Here is a 22,399-nt window from a genome sequence, read left to right as displayed (position 1 = left end):
CTGCAACCGCCAGTCGTGGTGCCTCAAGCGCTACGACCTGGAGTACTGGGCCTTCCACGACAGCCAGCGCTGCCGCCTGTGGCCCCGCGACGACCCCGACCGGCTGGGCGTCTTCCTGGATTACGAGGCCGGCGTCCTCGCCTTCTACAACGTGTCGGACGGCATGAGCCACCTCCACACCTTCCGCGCCGCGTTCCAGGAGCCGCTCTACCCGGCCCTGCGGCTCTGGGAAGGGGCCATCAGCATCCCCCGGCTGCCCTAGGGCCCGATGGGAGGGACCGCCCTTAGACTTCCCGGGACTCTGGTCACACCCGACCCAGACGTGAGTGGTCCACCGCCTGCTCTCCAAGCACACCCGCCGTCTCCCCCACCGGTCTCGCCTGCGCTGTCACAGGTCCTCTCCCAGGCCCGGTCCGGACGTGCCTTAAACATCGGTCCCCTGCTGCTCGCTCAGCAGACCTCCCCACCCCCCTGCACTGCTTTTAGTCCGGGTTCGGAAAGGACGCCCTCGCAGGTGAGCCCTGGGCATCCTGACCAATCACACTACACTAGCCTCAGACCTCCTCCCTCGTATAGAAGCCAGAACTGGCTGGCACATAGTAGGTGCACAATAAATGCGCGAATGCAGGAGAGGCGCCCAGCCCTGACTCCATCTAACCAGTGCCCCTGGGCTCTGTCTCCTCTGCATTCGGCGTCATTCAGCTTGTCCACGTTTCCTCAGAGCAGCATCAAGAGCCTCTTAATAGCGGCCTGAACCCTCTCCCGTCCTCCACCCATAACCAGAGTGATCTGCCTAAAACCGCACTTAGCCTCTCAGGACAATGAAAAGGTTCCAAGGGTTCCAGGGGGGAAAAGCACGTCACCTCGCCTTAGCATGCAAGGTTTTTGTGGGCTGCCCCTGAGCTGCTGCTCAACTAGCTTCTGCAGCTCTTTTCAGATACCCTCCAGCGGAACTGTCCCATGGTGGGCCTCTGGGCCTTTGCAGGTCTCTTCCCCTGCCCCCATGACATTTATATAGGAAAGCCCTTCTTCTTTGCCTGTCTCGGTCTTCCCAAGGCTTAACTGCCCCCAAGGAAGTCTCCCCAAGCCACTAGAATCTTAGCAACAGGGCCACAAACCCTGATGGGGTTCTACTTTCTAAGTAGATTGGAAGCTTTCTAAGGGCAGCTGTGTCCTGCACTCTCCCCATCCTGAAAAGTTCAGTAAGTCCCTGCCCTCCCAGAGTCACAGAGCAGCTGGGCTGGGAGAGCCTGACAGATCACTCAGCCTGACCTCATTGTACATTTCGGGAGACAGGTCCTTACCTGAAAGTAAGTTGCTTAAAGTAGCCCACGGTGATTAAGGGCGCCCGGCACTCTAGCCCCTAGGCGAGTTTCTGATGTGCCCTTTGGCCCAGCCTTTAACCTGGGAGATTAACTACTTATTCATTCCTGGGGATGTAGGGAAGAATCAGCAGGTGGCAGTTACTAAGCAACCACTGGCAGTTTTCCCACTGTCTTAGAATCAAAAGCAGAGCATGAGTGGAGTTGGGCAGCCCAGACACAGTATGCTTCTCAGATCCAGGTGTTGCCAAGGAACGCCATAGAGCCCCACTTTCCAGAAGTGACATAAATAGAGAAGGCCAAACCAGCAGGACCTCAGGGAGGCCAGCTCCTCTAACAGGGAGAGAAAGGCCTCCTTCCAGGGCCTGTGCCTCAGTTCTAAAGGTTCAGCATCCTGATTTGTCAAGTTCCCTAGACAGTTTTCAAGTTATACCATATTAAATTTACCTTGTTAAGTGCTTGATAGGACAGTGGTAGGGTGAGGAAAACACAAAGCTAAATCTCCCTCATGGTTTAAACAAACTACGTGCATTAATTAGTTTGAACCATAAAATGAGAATTTCCAATAGTTTTTTACCTAAAAATGGCACTTTCATATGGGGCAATGTAATACAATTAGAATACAAGACAGAAGGAACCTCAAAAGTGCCTTTAGTTCTAACCAAATAATTTAAAACTCTAACTTGAATAGGTGTCTAAGCACTATGCTCCAGGAATCCTGAGAAAGGGGAATTTTACTGGGGATGGCCCAAAACTGAATTCAGACAGAGGCATTCCCGACAGAGCAAGAGGGGTACACTTGACTCTACATCTCTGTTCATCCCTGGAAATCCAGACTGGTTCCCCGGCCCACAGCCAACAGGGGCCGAGTAACAATGGCCCTTGCTCTTCGTTGGGCACTGTTCTAATGCTTTATGGCTATGAACTCATTTGATCCTCACATCATCCCTAGGACTTAGAAAGTTATCCCAACTGAGACAAAATTGAGACACACAAGTCACACAGCTAATGGAGCTGGGGTCTGTGCTTATGTCCACAAGGCCATACTGTTAGGGCAAATCTAGCTTTGGATTATCTCCCTTGGGCTCTTGAGATGAGGTCTTATACCCGGAGGGGGGATTTGAGAGTAGCAGAGACTATAAAGGTTGAAAAATGGCTTTTATCAAATGCCTACTTTGTGCCAAGGCCTGCACCAGTTGGAAAACTGCAGTTTTGGTCCACAATCAACTCTGACCTCAGGCTAGTCACTTTTTACTTCTCGGAGCATCATCTGTAAAATGGGTGTAAAGATCCTATCTACCAGTGCTGTGAGTCTCAAATGAGCCAAGGATAGGAACTAGCCTTAAAAACTTTACAGAGCTGTGCCATGCCAGGATATGTGAGCATCCCCAGCAGAATTCCTGTTGTGCTTAGCACTGAGACAACTGCTACTCCAAACTGCCATCTGGCAGTAGCAGGAGCTTCCTTGCATATTCACAGGAGAGGACTGAGCTTCCTTGGGGTCCATGTCTGCAAGGGTATTGATCACTCTTTCAGATTTGTAGAAATTTCTTAATTGATACAGCAAATTGCTTGCAGATATGTGTAAATGACAGCAATTTTCTAATATATATATGTTTACATAAAATATGATATTTGTCTCTGTAAAATTTTTAAATTTATTTTTCAAGAGAGGAAGGGAGAGGAGAGAAATGTCGATCGGTCGGCCAGGGATTAAACCTGCAATCTGGGTATGTGCCCTCACTGGGCATTAAACCTGCCACCTTTGGTGTACAGGACACTCCAACCAACTGGGCCTGGCCAGGGCTGAATATTGTCTTTGAACCATGGTCTGCATTGGGAGTTGTTGTTTCATGTTCATGGCATCTAGGCCTGGACGGAGTCTTGCTCATTTTCCACCCCCTCCACCATTTGTTTGCAGTGGTCAGTGGGTCCCTGATTGAATATCTTCAGTGAAGGGGACTTCACCACTTCTGAAGAGAATTCACTAAGTTCTTGCTTATGTGAAAACAAACCCTGCCTCCCAGCTATTCCTATCCATGACAGTATTATGTAGCTTTTGGCATTTTTGTGATCATCCTTTACCAACACTGAAGCCATCTTTGGTTCTTTCTGGTGGGCAGGAATTCATACTATGGGGAGGGGACAGCTTGCCCCAGAAGCCAAGCTAGATGGAGGATAAGTGTGAGAGTGGGAGGCGTGGGTCTGAGTCTACCATGTTCTGCTCAGAAGCCTTCCATGACTCCCCATTGCCTATAGAACAAAGTCCAAACTCAGCAGGCTTTTAAGCCCTTGCTTCTTTCTTGACCCATTCCAAGTCCCTTCTTTCCTCTCCATGTGGCCATTCCTTGCCAAATCATCACCTGCTAGTTCCTGGACACTCTGGGCACTTCCCAAGCCTATGCCCTAACTCCGTCAGTCACTTCTCAACCTGCAAGGTTGAACTAAAGAGCCACCTCCTCCAGGAAGTCTTTCCTGACCATACCATCCCCACTCTCATGACTCTTGGAAAACATCTCAGCAATTCATACATATGGGGGTGCTGTTTGTGGAGGCAATTAACTGGTTCACTCACTACACATTCTCAGCTAGAGCCCAGGCCAGGCCCTTCCCTCTCTTCCAGACCCACATCCTGTTTCCAGGCCCTGGGACACATCCCTCTAATGCTATGTCTCTTCTTGTTAGGAAGTTTCAGATATTTAAATGTCACCTTCTCTGCTATTATAGAGAAAAAATGCCCTGGAATAGGAAATTTTGATGGTCTCTTCAAGGTCTGTTTATAGGGAAAAAAATGAAAGGGAGTATCAACCAGAAATTGGTACTATCACACTTCAGTTCTTAGCATATCAATTTTATGGGTTTTCTTTTACACATGAGTACAACCCAGGATTCCTATCCCACCCCATTCACACAGACTTGAGTACCTTTCCAGAAACTGTTTTGGGATCTGCAAGAGAAGGTTCTATACTCACAAGTAAATAAACTTCAAAAGGCTAATTTATGCATTTGAAAAGATGCAAATAAACACTTTGAAACAAGAAGAGTTATAGTAAACAAGGCCAAATGTGAACAAAGATTAAGAATTTGAAAATATATTTGAAAAGAATAATTAATCTCTATTGGTTCAAAAGAACAAAGGGGAATATGATACGAAATCTCTGTGAAAGGTTCATGCTGCTGTTCAAGAACATAAGACAATCTTTTTTTTTTAAAATATATTTTATTGAATTTTTACAGAGAGGAAGGGAGAGGGATAGTCAGAAACATCGATGTGAGAGAAACATCGATCAGCTGCCTCCTGCACACTCCCCAATGGGGATATGCCCGCAACCAAGGTACATGCCCTTGACCGGAATCAAACCTGGGACCTTTGAGTCTGCAGGCCAACGCTCTATCCACTGAACCAAACCGGTTAGGGCAAGACAATCTTTTTTATTAGCTGGGTTTACAATTTCATTATGGATCATAGAAGGGCTGAATTCAGCATTACCATCATATTCAAAGTCGCCACAACATGCTCACACACCAAGCCCCACATTTCCCATCTCCCTCACTCGGTTCTATTTCCCCTCTACCCCCATTGCACATATCACCTTTTAACATACTGATTTAACTACTGTGTTCATGGTTTATTGTATACCGTATGTCCCCCCCTGAATGAAAGTTCCATGAGGAAGGGATTTGGACTCATCCTCAGGACCTAAAAGAGTCTGCCACTCTTCAGAGCTGTTGAAAGTTCTCTCTCTCTTCTCAGAGATATGAGCACCTTGGGTATTTCACTGCCTGCAAGACCCTTTGACCAATACTTTCTGTAACACCAAGTGATCACTATACAGCTAACTGAACACAGAGCCCCACAGTGGGCAGGGGGTAGGGCCATGGAGAAAGACAGCTGGAGGTCTGGAAGGGAGATTTCGGGTCATTTGGGTTGCCTTTGTGGGCAATAAGAATGAAGGCTTAAAAGACAGGACCTATCCAGCCAGCACTCGTCCCTCTTGCACCCACACAACTGGAGGTGATGATTTGCTTTTGAGCCCACTTCCCCTTCTGGGCCAGCCAACCTGAAGCAGAAATGGTTGTATTTGCTTTCTGTATTCCTTCAACGGCTTGACACAGGGCCTGGCCCAAAAGTGCCTGCTGTCAGGGACAGGGAGTGGATGAGAATCATGTCTTTGGAGACTACTCCTGTCCCACCTCACCCAACATAACCAACAGTACCAACAAGGCAATTCAGAATTCAGAGAATGGCACTTTATTTTAAGACTTGATTTTTTTGCCATGGTTTTCTACAGATTCTTCCATGATGGTGTCGTCTTCTTCAATAGTGACCAGGACCTTCTTGCCCACCAGGCTAAAGATGTCTTCAGGAGGGTAGCCTTTAGGCTCACCCACCTTCACAGTCAGCATGTCTAGTGTTAGAATGGTGCCTTCTGGAATTTTCACTTTGGCCACCACAGACTTGCCCAGCTGTGGATAAAAGTAACACTCAGTGCTAGTCTCACAAAAGTAACTAGTGCACATTGCTTTATACTCAAGATGCCTGATCAGTCTTCACAAGGTGTCTTGAGAATAGGGACTGTTCTCACCCTCCCCCTTGGTGCCTAGAGTAGTATGTCACACATGGCAGGGACTCGGCCAATATGGGGTGAACTCAGATTCAGAGGAAGGGCCTTCAACCATAAAATGCAAAGGAAAAGGCTTGGATAGGTCACCAAACAGCCTTCTCCCATTGCCTCTTGGAACCCCTACAGTTTCTCTGTAGAATGGGAAATAATGGTGCCTCTATCTTATCGACTACGATAAGGATTAGTGATAATATACGTAATCTACCTGAAACACAGAATGCCCCTCCTGATAAAGTCAATATCTCATTTTAAACTTGGGAAAACTGAGGCACAAAGAGGATGGGTAACTTGGTTAAGGTTGCAAGGAGCTGGGAAGAGAACCTAGGATTCCTCATTCCTGGCCCACTGCTCTCAAGGGACATGAACCTTACGGGCCACATTGCTCAGTGAAACAGGAATATGGAGGCCTCACAAGATGATGAGTATGACTGCTACTCCTAGGATGGGGCAGACAGAATGGGCAGGCGAGCAGGATGAAGGATACCGGAAGCTCCATGACCAGCATTTCTAAGTCTTGTCCACAATGCTGCTAAACAAATTATATTCCTCTATATCCTTCATGTAAGAGCCAAGGAATCAATTCTGGAATTTAGTACTAGGACAAATGTCTATCAACGAGCAATATCAGATTATGCATCCTGTTATGTTTCACTGCTCAGGGAGCCAGGAGACTTAGAACCAAATTATGCACTTAGTTCTCATTCTGGTTTCGGGTACAATTCTCTCCCCCTTTCCTCTATCAGGTTTTTTGTTTGTCTTGTTACTATTTTGTTTTTACTATTAGTATAATTTCCTATTATCTATGCATCTTTAATTTGAGGGAAGTGAGTAGGGCCCCACCAGAATAAAAGATGACAACACTCCCCATGCAGCCTGGTGGTTGGTCTTGCCTTCACCCAGACAGCCTGCAGCAGATTAGGAGTGTCTGCACTCCTGCCAGCCCTGGGTCGCCTGGCTCTATGACTCAGAGGCCAAGACGGGCCTAAGCCACCCCTTCCAAGAAGCCCAGATTGTGAGTGTGCCAGGCAGTGTTCTTTGGCCTCACCATCCCCTCTGTCTGAAGGTCAATGCTACACAGCTCAAACTGTTCCTGAGAGAATATTTGCATCATCCCCCCAATAACCAGCCACCCCCATTCTCCCAGTGCCTCCTGATTAGGGATGCCTCAACATATATCACAGGCCCTTCTCCCACTGCCTCATAGAACCCCTCTACCTGAATGTTTTTCAAGGCTTACCTACTCCAAGAGACCCTAGACTTAACCTGTCTGAGTGCCTCATGAGGCCCTGGATACCATCACCTCCCCTTACATCTGGAGTCTAGAGCCTGGGGTCACAGACTTCAGAGACTTAGGTGAGAAATTATAACATGATCGTAGGCAGCCAGAGGAACTGCTAAAGTTCCCTTAAGGCAGCGGTTCTCAACCTGTGGGTCGCGACCCCTCTGGGGGTCAAACGACCCTTTCACAGGGGTCGCCTAAGACCATCGGAAAACACATATATAATTACATATTGTTTTTGTGATTAATCACTATGCTTTAATTATGTTCAATTTGTAACAATGAAAATACATCCTGCATATCAGATATTTACATGACGATTCATAACAGTAGCAAAATTACAGTTATGAAGTAGCAAGGAAAATAATTTTATGGTTGGGGGTCACCACAACATGAGGAACTGTATTAAAGGGTTGTGGCATTAGGAAGGTTGAGAACCACTGCCTTAAGTAGTATGTTTCTCCCACTGCTCATATAAGGCCAGAAGGTTAGAGAGATATTCCTTTATCTTCCCATTGGCCTGGGCTCAGGCAGGGTAGGTACTGACTCTCCCTAGCAGGTAAACCCATTTCGGCCCTCTCAAACAGGGGAGCCCAGCAGGGTGGGGCAGAACCCACCTTCTCGTTGCAAGCCATTTCACAGGGTAGCAGCTGCTTGGTTGGGGAGCCCATGGCCCTTTCCACAAGGCGCACAGACCGCACCAGCTCTGCCAGCTCTCCAGGCTCCAGCGAGGCCGAGTGGTCACTGCCCTTCCAGGTCTTGTCCAAAGTTATATGACGCTCCAAAACCTTGGCCCCCAGAGCCACAGCAGCCACAGAGATTGCTATTCCTGTTTCATGCCCAGAATACCCTATGGGAATGTCAGGGAAGAGCTTCTGATATTCCTTTAAATAGGAAAAGAAAAAAAATCGGTTAAATATTGTGGTATTTCATGCATATATTCCCGAGTCAGGCAGACCTGGGTTAGAGTTCCAGTTTAGCAGCTCGCCATTGGTACAATATGGGCAAGACCTTACTCAGGCTCTCTGGGCCTCTCCTCACCGGGGGTAACAGCTGTCGAGGACTGCCATAAATGCATGAAAAACACTCAACACACGTAGATGCTCAAAAAATAATGGCCAATGTTATCGAGAAGGCATTTTAAGAATGTTTCTCACTGCACAAACCACCAGGAATAACAGCTATAACCATATGCCTAAACTCTCATTCAAAAGGCATCTGTCACATTTAATTAGCCTGAACTGCTGAAAGCAAGTGTGCTATATGCACATATATCATCATCAATAATGTATATAGCCCAATCTCAAAACAATCCTTTGGTAGAAATGCTAAATAATTAATCTGTTATCTATAATTCACTGAATGCAACAAAAGACATTCTAAGTCGAGTGAGTCTTGTCAGTGAGGGCTACCAGAAAGCTTAAGTACAGTAGAAAGACCCAGATGGGGTTTAATAAAAGATTAGGACAGCTGAGCGGCAAAAGCCTTGAAAACCAGGCTTTAAAGGGTGCGTGATGGACAAGGGAGTGCAGGTTGCTAGGTTGGGGAGTTCAAACTGCTGTAATATGGTGGGCTGGGCCCGAGATGGGAGGGCTGGCAATTTCTCACTCACTGTGCCCTGGTATCAAGAGAGCAGACAGACATGACTGCACCTCGGATGGGCCTGGAAGGGAGAGGGGAACCATGCTACACAGAGAAGGAAAATATCTGGACTCACATATAATAAATTGTTGATAATGGCAATCTTGTTTGCATGGGATTAAGAGAACATTCACTTTCTATGTTCTATAACTCAAAGCTGTTTGGGTTTTTAAAAAGCATGTTTAAATTTTTAAAATCAGAGCATTAAGAGATGGCTAGAAATAGAGAAAAGACTATCAACTAGGAGGGACAGAAAGTTTAGGTAAAAAGATAGTGTCAGTTTTCAAATAACATTAATTTTTAAAAAAACGTATTTTTTATTGATTTCAGAGAGGAAGGGAGAGGGAGAGAGAGATAGAAACATCAACTATGAGAGAGAATCATTGATCAGCTGCCTCCTGCACGCCCCCCCACTGGGTATCAAGCCTGCACCTTGGGCATGTGTCCCGACTGGGTATGGATCCGTGACCTCCTGGTTCATAGGTCAATGCTCAACCCCTGCCGGGCTATAAAGGTTAATTTTTTAAAGTGAGAGATGAATACTGCAGCAACATGTACAAATGTGTAGACTGTCATGAAAATAAAACAATGTCAAATACTGAACTGAAAGGAAAATGTAAAAGGAAAACTGGTCAATTGCAATATCATGATTATGTGTGTACATATATTTAGAATTACACGAATTTAATGTTTTCAGATGGTAATTACATATATGTACACTTCTAATTAAGTTCCAGGTACTGACAAAAGTTGGCCCAAGGCAGTAAGAGACAAAGGATTCTAGTCTCAGCTTTGCCACCAAGCTGCTGTGAGATCTCCAATAAGTAAGTGTTTTTCCCTTTGGGACTAGACTTCACCATCTTTAATTGAGTTGGGGTGGACAAAATCCTGGGAGAGAAAAAGTTCCCTCAAGGCTGTCAATGTAAACAGTCTGAGCCTCAGGGATGCGCAGAATTACAGGTAGAAATGTATCAGAGCTGGCAGAAAACATAGAGCAGGAAAAGCCAGAAGTTTCAAGAAGGTCGCCTATAACTCAATATGAAGAAGATAAAAAGATATTTCTAGCCCTAGCTGGTTTGGCTCACTGGATAGAGCGTCGGCCTGGGGACTGAAGGGTCCCAGGTTCGATTCCAGTCAAGGGCATGTACCTTGGTTGCAGGCACATCCCCAGTAGGGGGTGTGCAGGAGGCAGCTGATCGATGTTTCTCTCTCATCGATGTTTCTAACTCTTTATCCCTCTTCCTTCCTCTCTGTAAAAAATCAATAAAATATATTTTTTTAAAAATGAAAAAGGAAAAAAAAAAGATATTTCCACCGATGTTCCTAACAGCATTATTCACAATATCCAAAAGGTGGAAACATCCAAAATGTATATTGATGGATAGATAAATGTGCTATATACATACAATGGAATATTATTCAGTCTTAAAAAGGAATGAAATGCTGACACATTCTACAACATGGATGAACCTTGAAGTCATTATGCTAAGGGAAAGAAGACAAAAGGACAAATACTATGTGAGTCCACTTATATGAAGTACCTTAAGAAGTCAAATTCATAGAAACAGAAAGAAGAATGGTGGCTGCTAGGGGAAGGGGAAATGGGCAGTTAGTGTTTAATGGGATTGGTTTCAGTTTGGGAAGATGAAGAAGTTCTGGAGATGGATGGTGGTGATGGTAGCACAACACTGTAAATGTACTTAATACCTTGGAACTGTATACCTAAAAATGGTTAAAATGGTAAACCTTTTATTTTACCACACACACAAGATAACTCACTAATAAGCCAGCAATTCACAGAAGAGGGACCTCTAATGGCCAATACACATGGGTAAAATAAATGTATATAGACAATTACGAGGACTTATATTTAATAATGGGTGAAATTAAGATTGGTTTTAAGAAAATTTAATTTGTAATCACCCTCTATAGAATGTACCTGCTTCCTTAGCTGCCTGATCGGCTCTAATTTGATTCTATAACAGCAAGATTGTCAAAGGGGGCTCAAGTTATGAAGCATATCAATATTGGTTAGAATTTTGTGTGTATAAAAGGCTCCATCAATGGGGGGAAAGGGGAACATATGTAATACTTTCCACAATAAATACTTAAAAAAAAAAAAAGAAGAATGTATAAGAGAGAGAAAAAAGGCTACATCTTCCCTGCAGTAAATGGCCTAAGAAAAGCTATTTTCAAGTGGCCCAATGAGACAATGGCCCTTCCTCCCGCTCACCGAGATGATGCGCAAGTTGACATCCTCAGGGAGGAGCGGGTATGCACTGGTGCACTGCAGGAAGCAGAAGTTGGGGTTGAGGGGCTTCACAATCTGATAGACTTGCTTCATGGTGTCCATAGACTGCATCCCGCTGGAGATCACCATTGGGCGGCCTGAGTGACCAAATACAAACACCATCGTCACTTTCTTTTTAGTGGTTCTGATTCTCCCTCAAGCAAATCCCAACTGCTGGTCACCTGATCAACCAAACTTCACAAACATCTCTCAAATACTCTGCCAGCCACTGTGGAGGAACAGAGGTGAACTTGGTGGGATCCTGCCCTCGACTATGGGAAATGCAGACTCCCCTCACCCCCCAACATTATAGTTTAGAAAAGTGAACTGAATTAAGGAGTCAGAGCGATTTCACACACCTCAAAGAAAGATGAGCATCTCATTGGATTAAGAGGTCATACTGTGTGGTAGGATAAGCACAGACTCCAGATTCAAGAACCCAGGGCTGCCACTCACTAGCTATGTGATCTCAGATGCCTCGTCTATGACATAAGTATAAAGTCCCAGAGGAGCTGTGAGAATCAAATGAGATCACTCATATTGTAAACCCTGCCTTACAAACTATAATGTGCATATGTTAGATATTATAATATACCTCAAGAATATTTCTCAGAGCTTTCTTTAAGAAGTTTTATGGCATCAAATCTCCAATTTTGTATAATTTCTTATAAATTAAAAATAATTTTAATTAAGTCCTTATAACAACTGTGTCATCCTTAATTTCTTCTCTTCCAAGTCAGCATATGAAAAAATGGAAGTATGTGCAGATTGAAAAGAGTTTTCTAAAGTCTGATTTACTCTTTTAGCTGCCACTAAAGGAGTAAAAACGTGGTGTAGACTCCCTCATATTTTATGACAGAGATTAAACACTCACCTTTTTTGGCTGTCTTTTCCAGATAAGGAAAATTGTTAGTGTCCCCAGATCCAACTTTGAAAAATGGAACATTCAATTCATGCAGAAATTCAACTGCCATCTACAAAAATCAAAGAAGGCGCTCTTTTCATGGTTGTTCAAAATCACTGCCCTCAAGACAGGCGAGGAGCCACACAGAACGTAAAACCCCTCCTTTTACCAGCAAGAGGGACTCTCTCAACAACTTGAAAACAGGCAAAGATCTGTTATCAGTCATTTCATTCAACTTCAAACATTCTTTCATTCAAAGTCACCCATCCATTTGTCCAACAAACACTGCATGCTGCCCTGGCTGACTACAGAATCCGGAAAAGAATTGGACCCCTGGCCAGATCTTCTTCCCTAGGGGCACAGAACCCAGTGAACACATTCATGGGTCATGACCTCATCTTGACCCAGAAAACCAGGCAGTGAGAAAATGAATGTCCCTCAAAGGTCTTACCCTTTATGAAGGACCAAAAAGCATGGAAAAGAGGCCACTTCAATCTTTGCCAAAAGTGGAAAAAATGGAGCATTTGATGGCCCAGCTCTGACACAGTGAGCTGGCAGGGCCTATCAGACCTCATACCATGCCACCCAGGGAAAACCTCAGTTGCTTTTTTTTTTTTTTTGGACACAATATCACTGCCTCAAATCCCCTGTCCAGGGCCCTTCACCATCCTTATCTGGGGTTCATCAATAAGACTCAGGAGATTGGCAAGTGTAACAAATGCTTGATGGAGTCAGAAGACGACAAGTTTTAAGAGTAAAATTTGTTTGCTGTCAAATCTAGAAAGACCTCCAAAACTACCTTAAAAAAAAAATCCTTACCCTAGGATATGTTTATTGATTTTAGAGAGGGGAAGGAGGAGAGAGGGAGGGAGGGAGAAACACATCAATTTGAGAAAAATATGGATTGGTTGCTCCCATATGCTCCCTGACCAGGGATCGAACCTGCAACCTTTTGGTGTACAGGACGACACTCCAACCAACTGAGTCACGCAGCCAGGGCCAAAACTACCTTTTATTATATACTATTTAAAAACTGAAGTTGAAAATCAGAAATGGGGAGGATCAATGTCTTGGAATGTTTCCAAATATCTAAGTTCTATCTGTCCTCAAATACTGCCTGCGTTTCAGAAGTAAGTTTGAAAGACTTGATGAGCTAGGTCAGTGCTTCTCATGCTCTAACTTGGGTACATGAATCTCCCAGGGATCTTATTAAAATGAAATGCAAAATCTGATTGTCAGTCTAGGGTGAGGTCTGACAGTCTGCATTTCTAATAAGTTCCTGGGTAATGCCAAGGTTGGCGCTCCGTGACTCATAGTCTGGGTAGCAAGGAGCTAGGTCACCATGCCTGAAAAACCAAAGGGCACCGGGGTGGGTGAGGAACAGCATGAAAAGGACATTCTGCCAGCAGACTCTTTCATCAACCCACTGATGGCCAAGCTTCCGTCCACCTTCCCAGTGGGTCATCGATGAGCTACCACAATCACAGTGGCTGCACTCAGAATAACTTTCCTCATATGTAAGTCCTCTAATCATGTACTGGTTATAGCTTTTGGAGGGCCATACGGGTGGCTGACCAGCCAATGAACAGTTCAAAGACAGTTTGCAACCCACTATGTCTAAGAGACACTGTCCAGTGTGGCCAAGTGTCACTCACCTCCAAGTGTGCTAAGCTACCTTTGCTGCAGTTCTTGCTGCCTCCTCCCATCGACTTTATTTCTTCCTTGTTTCTTTCCCTTCCATATTTTTCTAGCTCACTCTCTCCTCTTTATGTATCTCACTGTTAACTAGCTCTAGAATGGAACTGAAAAAGATTCTTTAATATGTTTAGTGAATGATGTCAAATTTTTCCATGCCTTTCACTCTAGCAGATGAAGAGAGTGATTTCTATTTTCAGAGGGAAAGCCTATGCTACATTTTCTTCTATCCTAATGTTCAACTTGTGAGAAAGTGGGCCATGATAAAAAAGTCGCCAAGGTCATAAACAGATGGATGAGGTCACTTGGGAGAGGTGCAGAGCAAACAGGGGGAAGGAGGGGCCAAATGCAGGAAAAAAAATTTGCTAAAGCTTTCCTGTGGAGGTTGTAAAATTTACAGTTTTATAGTGAGGAAAAAAATGGGCAAATTCTATCAATGGCATAGGTGTGCCTCATTTTGTAGGCCTCCTGGGAACCATCCCCACCTAGTGGCCATTTAGAAAACTGCCATTGAGGATTGATCTCTGCAAAGGGTGCCCACTTCAATCATTGGGATAATGCGAGCCTTTCATCCTGTGCCCCAGCCTCCTCAGGCTTCATCAGTGCCAGAGGCCCCTTCTCTCTGTGGACTCCTTGGCTTCTCCCAGCCCTGCCCATCTGGCTGTTCATCCCTTTTCCATGTAGGGGTGCAATGCAACCAGCAGCCTCACAACTTCTCCTCCCTCCCACTCCACAGCAAAACTGGCCAGTGTGACCCACCCTGGGCACCCAAATGGTTAAATTCACAGAAAAGGGTCCCACCAGCAAATGGGTTTGGGTGAAATGCTGCACTGGCAGAGCTCCTCTTAAGTGGGAGGAGAGATGTACTGATTTTAAATTAATTAATGAGAGTTGACAACGTGTACCCGAAGCCCCTTTTCCATATGGGGCTTCTCATCCTGTGAGAAACTTTGGGACCCGCTGACCTAAGAGGTAACAGAAGAGAGGAGCTGGGATGTTTCTAAAGCCCCTACCACTCCCCTCAGTTTTGGGATCCTGTAGTAAAGATAAAAGAAGCCCATGCTGATGAGTTGAAGAGCTGCCCAGGGTGAGGAATGATGAAGGGGGAAGCACTCAGCCAAGTGGCCTGTCAGAGTGCACCCAATCCTGACAGGAGGCACCCTGCTGGCAGGGATGGCCAAGGAAAGGGAGGGAGAGGAAAGGGCACTGAGAGGCAGGGCAGCTCTGCAGGATGGGTCACTTGTGTGTGAGGGGCCACCTCTATGGTCATGGCTGCCATTAGCTATCTGAATCAAACTCTCCATTTAGACCAAAGGCACGCTGCTCATTTCAGGAGAGCTGCATGTGCCCCTGTGCAGTTCTGACCAGGTGCCCCGGAAGTTTACTTGGCCTTAATAAAATCCGGCCACACCTTACCCTTCCCTCAGCACATAAAGAATGCCCCAGGGCAGCACACAAGTGGAGAAAACAGGCCCTCAGCGAGTGCCTCCTGTCCATAAGGAAGTTAGGGGGGATAAACACCCGGAGCCACATGCTAGGTAAACACGAAAAAAGGGACCAACCCACTCCAACGGCCGGGTAGACGGGACCTGCTGGTTCAGCAACGGCACCTGGCCGGCAACGCAAACTGACTCTTATAAAGGCTCTTAAGAATGCATTTCTCCTCACTGCTGTGCCCAGGTCAGTCAGGAGACCAGTTGGGAGCAAATGGCATTCCAGGACAGAGGAGCCTCCCTGCGAAGATGGTGTGAAGCAGAGAAACTCCAAAGAGTTGTAAGTAACAGAACAGCTGTCACTCAGTGGATTCAGATCTTGCACCCACAGGTTTATCTCACTGATACTCACCCCAGCCCTGTGGGGTGGGCATTTTTATTATCCCACTAGAGGCCCAGTGCCGTGCACTGGTCCCTAGCGGCTGCCGGCTGTCGGCCGGGTACTCCCTCCCATCCCCTGGCCGGCCCCACCCCCTGGTCGAACTCCCGGACAACTCCCGGTTGAGGGGACAATTTGCATACTACACTTTTATTATATAGGATTTTTACAGATGGGGCACCTTTGGCTCCAAGCAGTTACATGATGAGCCTGAGCCCACATAGTTAGTGTCAGTACCAGGACCTGGACTCAGTGTGGCGGCAGAGCATGTGTTCTACACACCAAACAGAAGCTTCCTGGGAAACCAAAAGGCTGCAGGCTGAGAGGTAGCCCCCAACTAACAACACCCAAGCTCCTCTGCATCTCCCAACTGCCCCTGCTTCTCACCCTGAAGCCACCTGGGAGCAAACAACCAAAAGACGTGACTTTTCCTAAGCAGCTCACAGATGCAAGAAGGTGCCCTCTCTCCAGTACACATCCAGGTGCTCAGGTGCCTGGAAGCGCACTGAGCAGGAAAGTCCTCCTTCCAGGGTGTCACCTTAGCGAGGCCTTCTCTGGTCCTATAATGACTCAGGATGTCAGAGCTGGGAGAGTCCTTGGATAGCAGTTGTTCACACACAAGAGGAAGGGAGACCCAGAGAGGGAAAGGACTGCCAAGCTCACGCTGATATTATCTTAGAGCAGAGCAGGGCGGGAACCTGGATGTCCTGACCCTCAGCCCAGGTTGTTTTCCTCAACTGTAGCTCATATTTGCTGAGCACCTTACAAGATGGGTTCAGTACTAACTCTACAGTTGAAGAAACTGAAGCTATTGCTGAGCACCTTACAAGATGGGTTCAGTACTAACTCACTTTACAGTTGAAGAAACTGAAGCTGAAGAGGTTAAATAACCTCCACATGACACACCAGGAATGACAGGCTGAACCATATTCAAGCTCAAAATCTGATCCGAGTCCATGCACTTACACAATGGGCCACACAGCCGAGGTGTGCACCGTGCAGCATGGGGCCCCAAATGTTTTTGTGTTTATACTCTTAAATATTACGAAGGACTCTAGAGAGCTTTTGTTCATGTAGAATTTAGTTTTCTTTACATTTTGAACTTTTTGAGATAATAGCTTCACATGCAGCTGTGAGAAATAATGCAGAGAACGTATGTACACTTCCCTTAGTGCAATCTCACAACCAGGAGAGTGACTCTGACACACTCCACTGGTCTTGTTCAGATCTCACCATTTTTTACATGTTCTCATCTGAGTGCACATGTATTTAATTCTGTGCAATTTCACATAGACACTCATGTGACCACCACCAGTTATGACAGAGAGTTATTCCATCACTACAAGGTTCCCTGTTGTTACCACTTTATAGACACATGCACCTCCCTTTCTTCCCCTCCCTAGCCCCTGACAACCATTAACCTGATCTCCATCTCATAGTTCTGTTATTTCAAGAATATTATATAACAGAACCATATAATATGCAACTTTCTGAGATTGGCCCTTTTACTCAGCATAATATCTTTGAGATCCATCCAAGCTGTCGCATGTATCAATAGTTCATTCATTTTTATTGCTGAGTAGTATTCTGTGGTATGAATGTACTAGTTTGTTTAATAATTCATCTGCTAAAGAATGTTTGGGTTGTTCTAGTTTGGGGCTACTACAGATAAACTTGTTGTGGATACTCAGTCACAGGTTTTTGTAGGAACATATTGTAGCATGTATCAATACTTTATTTCTTTTGGGATAAGTTACCAAATGACAACTGGTGGGTCATATGATAAACATACATTTGGTTTTATAAGAAACTACAAGTACATTCTTAAGTGGGTGAATTACATGGTATATGAATTACATCTCACTAAAGTTTTTAAAAAAAGAAATTTCCATATTATTTTCTAGAGCATGCTACATTCCCACCAGCAACGTATGAGTGATCCATTTTCTCTGCATCCTTGCTACAATTTGGTGTCATTGCCACTTTTTATAAAATACTAGAGGCCCAGTGCATGACATTCATGCACTGGGGGAATGGGGAGGGTTCCTCTCAGCCCGGCCTGCGCCCTCTCACAGTCCGGGACCCCTCGGGGGATGTCCACCTGCTGGCTTAGGCGGACATCCCCGGAGGGGTCCTTAGTGCTGCTGCGGAGGCGGGAGAGGTTCCTGCCACTGCTGCTGTTGCTGCTGCTGCTACGCTCGCCAGCCATGAGACCAGCTTCTGGCTAAGCGGTACTCCCCCTGTGGGAGTGCACTGACCACCAGGGGGCAGCTCCTGCGCTGAGCATCTGCATCCTGGTGGTCAGTGCGCATCATAGAGACCCATCGTTCTGCCATTTGGCCAATTTGCATATTAGGGTTTTATTATATAGGATACCTCTTTATTGATTTCAGAGAGAGGAAGGGAGAGGGAAAGAGAGATAGAAACATCAATGATGAGAATCATCGATCAGCTGCTTCCTGCACCCCCATAACTTGGGCATGTGCCCTTACCGGGAATCAAACTGTGACCTGTTTCATGGGTTGACAGTCAACCACTGAGCCACACCAGCTGGGTACCATTTTTTATTTGAGCCATACTAATAATTTTGTAGTGATATCACAACGTGTTTTAAAACTGAGTAATGTTTGCCAGGGTGAATTGTATGGTATGTCAATAAAGCTGTTATTTAAAAAATAAAGAACACACAGCACACATTTCATTAGCCACTGCCAGAGGAATGATGTCATCCCATATCACATAGCCTCTGGAAAATGCCACTATACACTGTGAGAGAATGCAGTGAAAAAGGCAAATAACATTTGAGTATCATGAAAATAGTTTTGACCTTATAGACCTTCTTAAAGGTTAAATCCTCAAAAAAATATTACACTGCTATTAAAAACTTTAAGCATAATATGTAGGGAGTTAGCTCTGGCTGGTGTGGCTCAGTTGGTTGGGCGTTGTCCTGTGCACCAAAAGGTTGCTGTTTCAATTCCTGGTCAGGGCACATGCCTGGGTTTCAGGCTCAATTCCCTGGTATGGGGCGTGCAGGAGGCAGCCGATCAATATTTCGCTCATCGATGTTTCTATCTCTCTCCTCCTGTCCCTTCCTCTCTCTCTAAAAATCAATAATATTTTGTGTGTGTGTGTACACACACACACACACACACACACACATATATAGATGTGGAGAGTTACATATGTCAATTATATCTCAATAAAGTTTCAAATAAAAAGAAGATATGGGTAAAAACTTTTGGTATAATGTTAACTGGGAAAAGATGCACAGAATTAAATATTCACAAATACAACCACCAGGCAATAAAATTTGCATATAAAAAGACTTTGGGAGGAAATCTATAAAAAGAACTGCCATATAGGGATTATGGGTCAGTTTTTCCCTCTTTTTCCTGTCTTCTAAACTTTCTGTGATGTTATATTAGTTTTTACAATTAAAATTTATTTACATTCAGAAAGATAGATGAAGAAATCTTGAGGCAGGTTACAGAGCAGATCAAAACTGAGACCTGGCACCAGCTAGACTCTTCCAGGATGTGAGCGAGCGTGGCCATCTTGGGTGCCACGCCCTTCTGGATGATGCCAGTGCCACGCCACCCAAATCAGCCAAGGCCACTCAGCAAGGAACAGACTGCTGCCAGAACTGAGGTTTCCTGACTCCTAGTTCAGATGACTTTCCATTGGGGAAAACTGGCCTAGTGGGGGCTCTCACAGCTTGAAGAACACGGTACCAGTGTGGCTGCCCCCTGCTCCCAGACAACTTGTTTTGAAAACTATGGTACTCTTCCACAAACTTTCACTGGACCTCTCCCCCCTCTGGCCTCCCGTTTAGTTGGGCATTATTCTGGTTAATGCTATGGAGAGCTCTAGGTCCAGAAAGCATAAAAGAGCCGGCTCAAGCCAAAAGCCACCAGGCCGCCTGCTGTCCCCTGGGTCTGCTAAAGTAGCAAATGACAGAGTGGCAGAGGGCTCACCTCATCCATGCCAGAGGCAGTGAAGAAGATGCCCACCTCCTCGGCATATCTCTGCAGCTCCTTGTACTGAGCGTGGCTGAATTCCAGGTGGCGCTTGTGCTCCCCATACGTCTTCCCCCAGGAGTGCTTCGAAGTATATGGCCTCTCCAAGGCTTTCCGATTAAACTTGTACTCCAGCTCACTCTTCTGAAACTTGGCACAGTCAGCCCCACACTCCTGCAACATACATCAGGGTTCCTTTCAATGACCTGTCATAGATTCTCAGAGAGAAATGTTGGGGCACCTGCTATGACATCATTATCTTTAAAAACAATGTCAAATGACAGAGGCAGTTAAGAACCCCCAAAGAAGCCTGGCTGGTGTGGCTCAGTGGTTCAGTGTTGACCCATGAACCAGGAGGTCACAGTTTGATTCCCAGTCAGGGCACATGCCCAGGTTGCAGGCTTGATCCCCAGTAGAGGGCATGCAAGAGGTAGCCAATAGATGATTTTCTCTCATCATTGGTGTTTATATCTCTCTCCCTTTCCCCTCCTCTCTCTGAAATCAATAAAAACATATTTAAAAAAAAGAAAAGAAAAAAAAAAGAACCCCCCCTAGGAGAGGAACAGGAGAAGCAAAAAGTCTCAAAGGAAAAGGTTGGGGATGGGACTTCTCCCTATTTTCCCCCCTTAAAATGCAAAAACGGGGGGAGGGGGAGATTAGGGGCTTTGTTTTGTGTTGTAATATTTAAAGTAATTAATCAAACAGTTAAGGAAGATTTTAAGTTGTGCAACTCAGCAGAAGACAGTAAAATGAGCACTGGACTAGAATTTAGGAGAAAAAAATCAGAACCTGACCCTAACTCTTGGATAAGTCCTGTCTCTGGACTCAGTTTCTTTATATCAGTAACTGCTTTGGGCTAGCTCTAGGGCCTGTAACTTTTCTGAGGAGCCCCTTATGGGGGTGGGAAACAAGGGAACCACTCTGCTTTTAGCCCTTTTGCATTTGTACAGAAAAGCATGACAAGAGATTCTGGGGCAAGAAGCAAACAAAATGTAGACATGCCCCAGCCTAACTGAACAGAAGCTGTAATATGGAAGCTGGATTGTCTGGCTATAAAAGCTATAATTCTATTGCCAGTCAGCATCCAACCTTCAAAACTGTCTTTAAAAACCACTCAACAGAAATATTAAGGAAACCCTCTAAAGAGTCAGCTTACTGACATTTCTGTAGACACAGAGGTATTCATTGCTGTTGAAAACCTTGGCTCCAGAAATGTCTGTGCTAAGAGTGCTGCTCCCACTCCTGGAAAAAAATCACAAGACAGCAGAGTCAGGACACGACACTGGGAAGAAGTTCAAAGAACATTAGAACGGAAAGTGATGTAGGGCCACACAGTTCCCTTTGTCTAATGAAGATCCCAAGGCCCAGAGTGACCTGACCAGAGTTGCACAATGAGTCTCTGGCACAGCTGGTCAGATCACTTTCCTGAGGCTGCAGACCGTGTGTGTTGGTTCAGGGCTGCAACCTGGATCTCGGCTACACTCAGGCCTCCAGCAAGCTAATGAGGAGGTCTTCACACAGTGCCACTTAGGCTCCCTTTGCTTTTCACATCTATCTCAAGAAGTGAACTTTCACTCAAGAAGTTAAAAGGTAGGGGGGTGAGGGCATGTGCTGGGGGGTGGGAGTGACCAGGGAGAGGTCAATGGGGGGAAAAGGAGACTTATGCAATACTTTAAACAAGAAAGAATTTAAATTAAAAAAAAAAAAAAGTTAAAAGGCTTGTTTCCATCCGAGCAAACCTTCCCTTTATAGGGAGATGATAAAAGCAAAGTAGCAGAGCCTGGCCAGTGTTGCCCAGTGGTTAGAGTGTCGGTCTGTGAACCGAAGGGTCTTGGGTTTTGATTCCTGGTCAAGGGCACATACCTCGGTTGCAGGTTCAATCCCCAGCACAGATGGGGCATGTACGAGAGGCAACCAATCAATGTGTCTCTCACATCAATGTTTCTCTCTCTCTCTCTCTCTTCCTTTTCCTCCCGATCCCTCCCTTCCTCTCTCTCTCTGAAAAGCAATGGAAAAAATATCCTGGGGTGAGGATTAACAAAAACAACAATAACAAAAAAGTGAAGTAGCAGAATCTGTATTCCACATGACAGCAATGGTACCATAACAGGTTCCTCTTTTCTCAGCTTCTTTCCTAAAAATGAGTGATTTCCTTATTTGTTTAATGCTATGATAAACTCCTTGTTCAGAAAACACAGTCACTGTGTGTTTTACTATAAGGCTGATGGTTTCTTTGTTCACGGTTTTACTGCTTCTCTACTGCCAGAAAACAAGCAGCAGGACACTAGGATGAACCAAGGTGGGATGCTCCATTTGCATCAAAATTTTAAAGTTAAAACAAACTCAACCTTTAACAATGCAAACACACTTGTATGAGCAAGCTGCTAAATTATTAACATTATGATGATGTTTGAGGCATAAGGAAAATGATTCTTTCTCTTATCTTAACTTCCCTGGTAACTTAAAATGTTTAACTTTCCAGTTCTGCACCAATATCTAGAGATACATCAGTTGATTGTGTGTCAATGCCTGAACATACATCAGACATGACTATTCCCTAAAGGACTTAGGACATGACCAGACTACCTGGCATCCCATTGCTAATGGGCCAACTAAAACTGCAGGACTGATTATTCTCAAGGATGTGACTTTATTATAAAAAACTTGTAACCTTCCTTTCTTCTTCAGAGCACTTCTGGGTTTTTGGCTAATTGTGTTTCCAAACTCTAGACTCTTGACTAAATCTTCGTCATTT

The 22,399-nt window shown here is 45.2% G+C and overlaps 2 protein-coding genes across 2 annotated transcripts in view; one reads left to right on the top strand and one right to left on the bottom strand.

Moving 5' to 3' along the window:
* TRIM14 (tripartite motif containing 14) overlaps positions 1-2,965 on the top strand; it is a 21,550-nt gene extending 18,585 nt beyond the window's left edge. Inside the window, exon 6 of the mRNA XM_014543194.1 lies at positions 2-2,965. Within this exon, the coding sequence (XP_014398680.1) occupies positions 2-262 (261 nt within the window). The 3' untranslated portion in view covers positions 263-2,965. The remainder of the gene's footprint in view (position 1) is intronic.
* A 2,586-nt stretch (positions 2,966-5,551) lies between these two features.
* On the bottom strand, positions 5,552-20,875 carry NANS (N-acetylneuraminic acid synthase). Its single transcript, XM_005870641.2, has 6 exons — positions 20,801-20,875; positions 19,603-19,818; positions 12,032-12,131; positions 11,101-11,255; positions 7,844-8,110; positions 5,552-5,789 (listed from the first exon to the last, which is right to left on the bottom strand). Exons 1-6 carry the CDS (start codon positions 20,828-20,830, stop codon positions 5,580-5,582), a joined length of 978 nt encoding a protein of 325 aa, XP_005870703.1. The 5' UTR covers positions 20,831-20,875; the 3' UTR covers positions 5,552-5,579.
* Between the last annotated feature and the right edge of the window lie 1,524 nt (positions 20,876-22,399).

Source organism: Myotis brandtii, unplaced genomic scaffold (assembly GCF_000412655.1).
Source record: "Myotis brandtii unplaced genomic scaffold, ASM41265v1 scaffold320, whole genome shotgun sequence".
NCBI lineage: Eukaryota > Metazoa > Chordata > Mammalia > Chiroptera > Vespertilionidae > Myotis > Myotis brandtii.
The sequence above is the reverse complement of the archived record's forward strand: the minus strand, read 5'-3'. Positions and strand labels throughout refer to the sequence as shown.